Source organism: Mastomys coucha, unplaced genomic scaffold, assembly GCF_008632895.1.
Source record: "Mastomys coucha isolate ucsf_1 unplaced genomic scaffold, UCSF_Mcou_1 pScaffold5, whole genome shotgun sequence".
Classification (NCBI taxonomy): domain Eukaryota; kingdom Metazoa; phylum Chordata; class Mammalia; order Rodentia; family Muridae; genus Mastomys; species Mastomys coucha.
In genome coordinates this window covers 71,514,287-71,524,420 of record NW_022196911.1, presented here as the reverse complement: position 1 = coordinate 71,524,420, position 10,134 = coordinate 71,514,287, and the positions used below count along the sequence as shown (strand labels likewise).

At 51.6% G+C, this 10,134-nt stretch overlaps 1 protein-coding gene across 1 annotated transcript in view; it reads left to right on the top strand.

Annotated features, from left to right (window-relative positions):
* Rph3al (rabphilin 3A like (without C2 domains)) overlaps positions 1-10,134 on the top strand; it is a 145,348-nt gene that overhangs the window by 85,513 nt on the left and 49,701 nt on the right. Inside the window, exon 5 of the mRNA XM_031351529.1 lies at positions 6,977-7,063. Within this exon, the coding sequence (XP_031207389.1) occupies positions 6,977-7,063 (87 nt within the window). The remainder of the gene's footprint in view (positions 1-6,976; positions 7,064-10,134) is intronic.

The window sequence follows — 10,134 nt, the reverse complement described above, 5'->3', positions numbered from 1 at the left end:
TCACTCTATAGACCAGGCTGGCCTCGAACTCAGAAATCCGCCTGCCTCTGCCTCCCAAGTACTGGGGTTAAAGGTGTACGCCACCATCACCCGGCCAATACTTTTATTCTTTAATTAGTTAATTTATTTATTTTATGTATATGAGTACACTGTAGTTGTCTTCAGACACACTAGATCCTATTACAGATGGTTGTGAGCCACCATATGGTTGCTGGGAATTGAACTCAGGACCTCTGGAAGAGCAGTCGGTGCTCTTAGCCACTGAGCCATCTCTCCAGCCCCACCAAATACTTTCCAATAACTATTCTGTTGTACCTGTAGTCCCAGCTGCTCTTTAGGCTGACATAGGAGGGATTTGGGTACAGCCTGGACAACCAAGCAAAATCTCATCTCTAAAAAATAAATAAGTACATAGCTACTGTTACCATCACTAATGTGACACAGTTTAGGTTGCTCGGGCCTGCTGGTATAGAGAGTCTCTGAAGGTGACCTCCCCTCTTGAGTTGACAAAGTGCCATGAGCTTGAATCTCCAGGTGGTGAGTGACAGTGCTGAGAAGCCCTAGGGTTCTCCCAGGTGTGGGTGGCCGTTTGCTCCAGATGGCTGTCCTGAGAAATGGCCAGGCGTGCCCTCAAGACAGTGCCCTTCCCTGTAAGCCCCCTCTAGCTCCTCACTTGAAGCAGCTTCTGAAGCCACTAGGTGAGTGCCCTGCAAAGTATGGTGGGATTGGGGTGTCAGGGAGCCCACTGAGAACTCACGGGAGCTAGGCAAAGGCACCTGGGTTTTGATCTTCCTGGCTTTAAGAGCCTTTTAATTTATACACTTATTTTTGGGACTGGGTCTCGTGTGGCCTGAGTTACCTTGCCATGTAGTTGAAGATGCTCCTCAGCCCCAATTCCCTGCCTCCATTTGCCAAGCACTAGAATTACTGGAGTGGTCCCCCTGGATTTTGCAGCACTGGGGGTGGAATCCAAGGCTCTTGGGTTCTGGGTAAACTCTGCCAATCGAGTTCCATGCCTGCCCCTTGAGGGCCTTTTTGTCAGGCTCTCGGGCTGTTGGCTGTGGTCTGGGTAGGGGACATGTGACCTTGGCTTCCTGGGCATTTGGGGGACACTGGATCCAGCCTTAAAACAGGTGTTCCACATACAGGCAGCCTACAGGATGCACCCCAGGGGTGCTCATGTGAGATGAACATCTCTGCTTGCCTGTCTTTAGCAAAGGATGTTTTATGTCATTTCTGAGGCCTGCCCTGCTGGCCTTGTGCTTCATTCCTTAAGAATAAGCGCCTCCCCCAGCCAGTAATGCGGCCTTCTCTGGGGACCCCACACCATACACTGTGTGTGCCTCTCCACAGTCTAACCTCCACCCCAGCATCCCACTCATCAGAACCACTTGGCATGGACCTCATGCATAGACCAGGCCCATGCTGCTAAGCGTGTGTCTGTGTGTTGCCTCCCAGCACTTGAGCACAATCTAAGGGAGAACACATCTCACCTTCCTGGTTATAGTAGTAGAGGGGGCTTCCTTTTCTTCCTTCGTGCTTTCTGCTGATAGTCATAACGGGCACCGAGGAGAGGAAAGTAGGCAACAACAGACATGGCCTCTGCCCTGTCTGACAGCCTGGTAGGGACAGTGGCAGTGGTCCTTCACGCGCATCAGAGGACAAAAACATAACCTGGACAGTCAGGAGGAAGAGGCAAGTGCCTGCAACGGAAGTTGCTACTGGGTAAGGCAAGAGAAGCCTGCCTGGAAGAAGTGGTACTTCCACCTCGAGTCTAAAGGACATCTAGGCCAGTGAGGACGACCGTGTGGTCAGATGCAGCCCAGTCAAGACTGCAGCACAGTGGGATCCTGGGGCAGAGAGAGAGCAAGGACTAGGCTCTAACGGAAAGCCAATGTGGCTGAACCGTAGAGTGAAGAAAGCAAGACTATAGAGCAGGAGACAGGTAAGAACAGAGGCCAGTGGGGGGGTCCATCCTGAACACCCTTCACCATGCAGAAGGGGGTGGTCTTCATCCAGATGCAACAGGAAGCTTCTGAAGTCTCTTAGGCTGGCAGAAGTAGGAGAAACGGCATTTGTAGAGTTCAGTAGGCCATATGCCATGAACTAACTGGGGGGGTCTGGCTGGTATGGTGGGGGGGACACAGGCTGTGGGGCCCATGGTATAGGCTAAGGCATGGTGGTGACTGTGGCTTGGAGTTCCTATGGAGGAATTATTGAGTGGGCACAGGTTGTCTGTTGCCATTGACGTAGAGGGAGGAAAAGTAGAGGTTGAGGAAGTGCCAAGTCCAAGGCTGCCTCCAAAGGGCATCAACTGATTCTGGCCTGTGCCCTACTGACTGGCCCCTTCCCTGGGTTCTCGGGGCTGGACCACACATCTGCAAAGGGACAAATGGATGGATTGGAAACAGTGACACAGGGCATAAAGTCTGGAAGCTTAGGGGGATTTCATTAGTGCTCAGATGTATTTTCAGGCTGGCAGGTACCCAGGCAGCAAGGTCCCCAGAAGCCAGCATCTCAATGCAGAAGGCAATCCTGCTCACGGGAAGCCAATGGCTTCCCCCAGGCCTAGGGTCTTCTTGCCAGGTGGAAAGGCCGCTTGCTCTTTCATGCACAGCCTTTCTTTCATTCATTCCTTTTAAATACTGGCTGCTTAATTTTCTGTATTGGAATCCGAAAACAAAAGACCAAACAAAGGGAAATGGAAATGTCTCATTATTTCCCTCTTGATCTGAGATTTAATAGAGCAGCAATCCTGTACTATTTGAAGTGGAGTATGTTATCTTTCCATAGCCCCCGGCCTCTAGGGAATACCCAGCTCCCTGGCAGCCAGGCGTGCTCCAAGCATGTGAATATGGCCGAGTGGTGCCTTGGGCTCACTGTAGCTTCTGCCAGTGGTGGCTGTAGCTTGGCAGGGCAGTAGGGTTCTGCACGCCTGGGAGGGTGTGCCCCATCCTGACACCTTTCTGATCCCCTACAGAAAACTCTAAAAGGCAAAGAGTCAAAGAGACAAACCCCACTGTCACCCTTTCTAACTTGAAGAAGGATGGCAGTGGCTTTCTCTTCTCTCCACCTGAATTCCCACAGTCCTGGTTCGAACCTAGGGAGCAGGCAGCACTGAGACTCCATCACTAGACTCATAGAACAGAAAAACAGAGACAAAAGGAAAGCCTGAACACCCTCCACAGCTGGACTTCCTCTGCCAGACAGCCACTGTGACTCCCAGGAGACGCAGAAAGGTTTCTAGTGTGTTCTGCCCTTCTTGAGTGGCAGAGCTCCCAGGATCTGGGTCACGCTCACTTCCAGAGCCTGAGCGGCACAACTCAAAGGCTTTCATTCTCTGCTGTGGAGAAGTGGGGATTCCGTACCCCAGCATGCATGGGCCATCAGCCCTTCTTCCCTCCTCCTACACTGGACTGGAGCCACACCTACTGTCTTCAGCCTCACCCATGGAGAGCAACTGCATGCCACATCTGTCTGAGTGGAGGACAGGACAGTTACTGTGAGCTTTTTCCTTGTTTCCCCCACCCCACCCCTGGCCCCACAGCACGGATGCAGCAACCATCAGATGGTTTAACAAGATATGCATACCCCATCCTTCGAAACCCCATTTAGAGGCCAGTGAGATGACTCCGTCAGTAAAGGCACTCGCTGCCAAGTCTGGTGACTTTGAGTTCAGTCCTTGGAACCCACATGGTGGAAGGTAAAGTTTGTCCTCTGACCTCCACACATAGCAAATAAGTGTTAAAATGTTTAATATATATCTCACTTAACCCCCCCCCACGCACACACACACACACACATACATACATACACACACACACACACACACACACCCCACTTGATGCAGCTGAGCCACCCTCACCTTTGGCACGGTGATTCCTGGGAAAGCCGCAGTTCATCATTTGGTTCACAGCAACCTGTGCTCTGTTCCAAGGGCACAAGGATGGGCACATTTTGCTGAGCAAATATTCTATCATCAAGCCACTTCCCTGGTCCCTAACCTCCCTTTAAATGATTATCCATGGCTGCTAGATACTACCGCAAATGATGGAGAGCTTGAGGAAAATCTCATAGGCATTTACAGCAGAATGCAACAGGTACCACTAATGAAACAGTGCTAGGCGCCGGCTGAGTGCCTTTTATGTACTGCTTGTTTTTCATGTGAATCTCAAGTTAATCTTCAAAATGATGAGTGGCGAGCTCATTTTAGACATAAGAATATCTGAGGTTTGGACCGGCTTGGGTATCCCCACCCAAGAGCTTACCCCAGCTTGCCCCAATCAAAGCCTGTGTCCTGGCATCATGACCCACTGGTCCCAGGAACCAGGATCATGGTTACAAGGACATCAAGTTGGTGGCCGAGTGCTAGGTGGTGTAGGATGGAGCACAGATGACTTCAAGAGATACCAAAGGTCCTTACCATGCAATAGCAGAGAGAGACCCACAGTGGGAAGCCACTATGGACCAAATATTTGTGTCCCCTAAACCTACATTCTGATGGCCCTGCCCAATAGGATACTTGGAGGTGTGACTCGAGTTAGAGGCAGTCACAGGGTTGGGCCCATACGATGGGGCTGGAAACTTCATAAGAAGAGGAAGCGGCCAGAGCCTAGCTTTGTCATCATTCACATGGGAATATTCTAGAAGGCTGCCATCTGTCAGCCTTTCAGGCCTCCAACACTACGGTGGAAAGCAGCTCCTGTAGCTTCAGTCAGGAACTCTGGTCTTTTCATAAACTGATCCAACCTAGATAGGGCCTGACACTGCACTGTCCCTTTCCCCTAGGGACAGTGACCATTGGGCAGCCGGGCAGTTTGCAGGCTGCTAGTGGAGGCCGCTAGGCTGAGAGAGAACTCAGGACAGAACCAGACTGGCCAAGAAGCAGGGTTGGGGCATGTGTGAGTGTGCCCCAGCTACATGCCCATCCCCAGGGGACCCGGCCACAGGGGAATCAGTCTGCTGTGTCACTGGCCAGCTACTTAGAGCCTTCAGCCATGTCCTAGGTCCCTGTCAGGGGACACCAGCCTTCTTTGCTGTGGGTAGCATGTGGCACCTGGGGAAAGAAAGGGCTTGATGGTTCTGCTGAGCTCTGGAAGATGGACCCACTTGGTGGCTCTCAAACTGAACAGTCTGCAGGATCTCAGAGTCTCTGTCGCTCCATGTCTTCACAGGGATCACGTCACACGCATCACGCACCTCTTCTACACACTGTTGCTGGGGCCACTGTACCTGGCACACATGACTGCTCCATCAATGGTGGCCACTGGTATTTTCATCACACCTGATTTGTCAAGAGCATGGTCTCATTCAACAGCCTTGGGCGGGCAGAGCACACTCTGTGTTACAGGGCAAAGGGTAAAGAAGGCAGCAGGAACCTCTGGCCTCTCTGAGGCCTACACCAGAGGTGGTGACCTAAAGCCTAGGAGATGAGCTGCCAATCCCTGGAGAGGCTTACTATCCCCAGCCTGTAAACGGTCCGCAGGCAGGGCTAACACTTTGGTAGCTGCCTCTCCCTTCAAATGGCCCAGAGAGCTGAGAGCACCTCCAAGGAGCACCTCGAAGGAGCACCTCGAAGGAGCAATGGGTAGTTCTGAGAGGACACTCCCTTACGTGCTTGGCTACAAGCACTGCAACCCTACCACTTTCCCGAGAGCCAGTAAGGAACCCCTGTGCCACCTGGAACCTGAGAAGGAACCTTGCTGCCAGCTCGGAGAGACAGGCCCTTAGAGCAGATTCCACTTTGTTTAGAAAACCAGAGAAGTGACTTTGGATGGTGGCCAATCCATGCCCACACACGAATGCATCATTGCTTCCCTCCTGAGTGCGCCGGCACCCGCCATTCCTGCAGAGCACAGGCTCGGCTGCCCAATCAGGCTGGTGATACACTCCTGGGGAAGCCAAGTTGGTGACATTTCTCTCTCCACGGAGAGATGTGTCCCTTGCTCAGTTGGCAGTTTGCAGCAAAGGCCAAACAACAGATCCACCCTTCCCTCAGTCCCTGAAAGGACAGGAGCCTCTCTGTAAACCCCCAAGAAAAGCCACCATTTTTCAATCACATGCCCCTGGTAGGCTAGGGACCAATATCAACCCCAACAAATCCACCTCTGCCTCCCAGTGTTTATCCTGGCCTCCCTCTCCATTGCTTGTTGCTGTGCCTCTTGGGAAAGCAAAGTGTCTGTTTTAGATGTTAAGAACTTAAACAATTGAGTAGACGAAGAAGCACTGGAGGCAAGGTGTGGGGAGGGATGTGCGGGGGGAAGGGAGTGCAAAAGAGTCATTGCTGAACCAGTTCTCCCTTGCCTCAGACCCCGGACAAGGTCTCAGGTCTCTCCACACCCTTCACCCCCGACCTGTACCGTGGGCTCCTTACCACTTTACTGATAAGGTCCTGGAATCCTTGCCTGAAGAAATGTGGTACCAAGTGCGTGCTTAAGCTGCTGTGCCTGTGTCTCCTCGTGGCCCCTAAGCTGTCAGGCACACGTGGGGGTTTCTGGCCAGCTCTTAAGCAAGTGTGTACTTCCTTTGGGAGAGGGCCGTATTTCCCACCCACATCTGCAGGTAGCCACAGTCCTCGGTTGGAAGGCAGCGTCTCCGTCTGTTGTTCGCTTGGATCCTCCCCAGGTATTAGGCGCTTGGGTGATTTCCAGTTCTCTGCTGAGCATGCTGGTGCTGTGGAGATCACTAGCTGGTATTTATCCCTCCCTGTTAGCTGATTTTTGATGTGGTCCTTACAGGACAGAATTATGGGATGTGCAATCTGTAACCTGGAGACCTATCGCTGGGGGTAACGAGATTGCAAAGCCATCCGAAGGTTCCTAGATTAAGTGTGCTTTGGGAGCTCTTGTCCTTGACTCGAAGCAGAAGCTGTCCCCTTAGCAGGTGCCAGAGGATCCCCTGGGGCCCACCACCTTGGCTCCACGGCCTATGAGAAAGCACTCTAAATACTGACACTCATGTGTCCTCTCTCTTGTAGAAAGTCTGCACCAAGTGTGGGATCGAGGCTTCCCCCGGCCAGAAGCGGCCCCTGTGGCTATGTAAGATCTGCAGCGAGCAGAGAGAGGTAGGGATGCTGAAGTGGCGTGGGCTTGGGCGGGGCAGGGTGGATGGACCAGGGTGTGGAGCCAGGTCCGCTAGCATTGGGTGCTGACAGGAACTTCTCCAGAGGGAAGGTCACACAAGGAGGACTACCTGGGGAAATAGGGTGGAAAGAAAACCTCCTGGCCTGCCTGTCCTTGCTGGTGTAGAGGTGAGCTCTGTAGAGTAGGCTCTGGTTTTGCCCTTTGGGGGCCTGTGGTTTCCATGGGTAGCCTCCCCATGAGGAATAGTAATTTCCCGAGTTAAGTGTCTTCTGAGTATGTGACACTATGACAAACTGCTAACATCTACCCATCCACTTTCCACTTTGACATTCCCCCTCTGGCGGGCGTCACCCCTCCCTTTGCCTGGTGGGGTAACACCTAAGGCTGGGTAACTTGTGAATACTGAGTTAACAGTGAAGGAGGTGGGCTGGCAACTGAGTGAAGCCAGAGCCTGCCATGATGCCGCCGCCCAGAGCCCTTCCTGGTACCAATGTTCTGTAGGCCCAGTTTGGCCCCTTTCTGGGGGAAAGAAATCGTTCTTGGGGGTTGATAAAGCCCCTCGGGTGGCAGCAGATGTGTGAGCAGAGCCTAGAATTGCTTCTCCTCACCCTAAGCCTGGGTTTTCCTCTCTACCTAAGGCTGGGATGGAACCAGAGCAGGCTGAGGCAGGCAGCTTCAGGGGAGGGAGAGTGGGTAACAGGAGCGGCAGGGCAGTGGGAGCCGTTAGCTTTCCCGAGAGGGCCTCACTTTTAGTTATAGTGCCTGGGATTTTTCAGGCGCTTTTCATACAATGCTTTCTACTCTGGAAAATTCCATCCCACTCCATCCCATCTTCCTCTGGGCATCATATGTTTTAAAACTCCCCAGGTTCTTTGGCAATTCCTTCCACTGGGTCCCAGGTTCCTCGGGGCAGAGCCGGGCATCCTGGGTGTGTGGCGAGCCTGAGAGCACACCCCAGTCCTGCTGTGTGTGCGGCTGCCCACTCTCCTCAAGCTTGCTCTTTCTCCCGTGTTCCTGCCTTGGGACCGGGTCCTGCTGTTTGTATCCCTCTCTCCCAGGTGATAAACCCTCTCTCTAGCTTCATTTTTAGTGACTTGGCTGTCTAGTCGAGTCTGTGGTCCTCTACCTCCCGTGGGATGCTTTAAATTCTCATATATAGAAAGACTAATCTCCCAGCTGTCTCCACCTACTGTTGGGCACTGAGCTCCACAGGCCCCGCACTTGGATGCTCAAAATAGTAAGTAGCTAGGCGCATTGACACACACCTGTAATCCTAACACTCAGGAGGAGGCAGGAGGATAGCAAGTTGGAGGCTAGCCTAGACTACCTAGCAAGATTGTATATGTGTGTGTGAGTGTGTGTGTGTGTGTGTGTGTGTGTATGTGTGTGGTGTGGGGGGTGTGTGGTGTGTGTGGTGTGGTATGTGTGTGGTGTATGTGTGTGTGCGTGTGTATGTTGTGTGTATGTGTGTGATATATGTGGTGTCTGTGGTGTGTATGGTATGTGGTGTGGTGTGTAGTATGTGTGGTGTATGTGTGGTGTATGTATGTGGTGTATTGCGTGGTGTATGTGTGTATGTGTGTGGTGTGTGTGGTATGTCTGTTGTGTGTGGTGTGTGGTGTATGTGTGTGGGTGTGATATGTGGTGTATAGTATGTATGGTATATGTGTATGTGTGTGGTATGGTATAGTGTGTAGTGTATGTGTGTGTGTGTGTGTATGGTGTAGTGTGTGTGTGATGGTGTGGCATGTGGTATGGTGTGTGTATATGTGTGTGTGTGTATTTTAAGAGTAAGTAGTTTAAACCTCTGATCTACTGAGGTATACATCTTGGTTCTGAGTGCAGTCAAGCTTGCATACTACTTTTAAAATATTTCCATCTATCATTGCTGTGTGCCATTTAGATGACAGAGGCAGGGCCTTGAAGTGTCATTTAGACCTGCCTGGAGGGCCCTTGTCCCCACAGGCTCATAATGATGGCTCTTCGTGGACTGGCTGGGAGTGTGTGTGGCAAGTGTATGACTGCCTCATACTACATAAGTGTGAGCCCACTCTTTAGGTGAGGTCTCTCTCGTCATCACAGGACCCCTTTTAAGATGTGGATAAGTAGCTGGGGGGTACACCCCTTTAATCCCAGAACTGGGAGGCAGAGGCAGGCTGATCTTGGTGAGTTTGAAGCCAGCTAAATCTAAAGACAGACCAGGACAGCCAGAGCAAATAGTGAGAACTTGGAGTGGAGAGACAGAGACAGAGACAGAGACAGAGACAGACAGACAGACAGACAGAGACAGATAGAGACAGACAGAGCATGAGAGCAAGGAGGACACTTTTTTACATAGAAGAATTTCTCAGGACAAAATACTGCTCACGTGTGAGTTAGAGGTCAATTGCAACAAGGGAAAGGAAGTGGATAGAAGAAAGGAAGACTCCACCACCTGGATCGGCGTTGGAGTCACCAGCACACGTCTTAAAAGTCACAAGCTCCCGGACTTAGGGAGGGCCTTTACCAGCGCATTCTAATCTCTAGAGTGTCCCATTTCCAGAAAAGTCTGAAATAGCTTCAGATGAATTTTCTTATCTTTCCTAAGGCAAAGAATTCAAGGCTGTGCATTATGCTATCAACTTGTCCTTGAATCTTTAGGAGCCGATAAAGCTTAGCAAGATCAAAAAGGTCCCCCTCTGTGGCTCCAGGCAGCGATGCAGGATGCACGCCGGCGGGCGCTTGCTGCACTCAGACAGGGTCGTAAATGTGAATGTGGCTCATCATCTGTGGGTGCCATACCCATATGCTGGATCTGCTGTCTGCTTGGGCGGGGCGTGGAGGCAGGGCAATGGGTTTCTTAATGCCTCTTTTTTTTCTCTTCAAGAAATATCTAATCATAACAAAAAGATAGTGAGAGAGAAAGGGCATTTAGTGTGCCATGTTTTAAGCACAGAGCACAACACATTTGGAGACTCTGAGGGGAATTTGGAGTTGTGTCCCACGCCGGAGAGCAGATCGTGGCAGAAGAACTTGGGTTGCTGATGGATGTTCTTGTGCTGCTCCTTCCTCG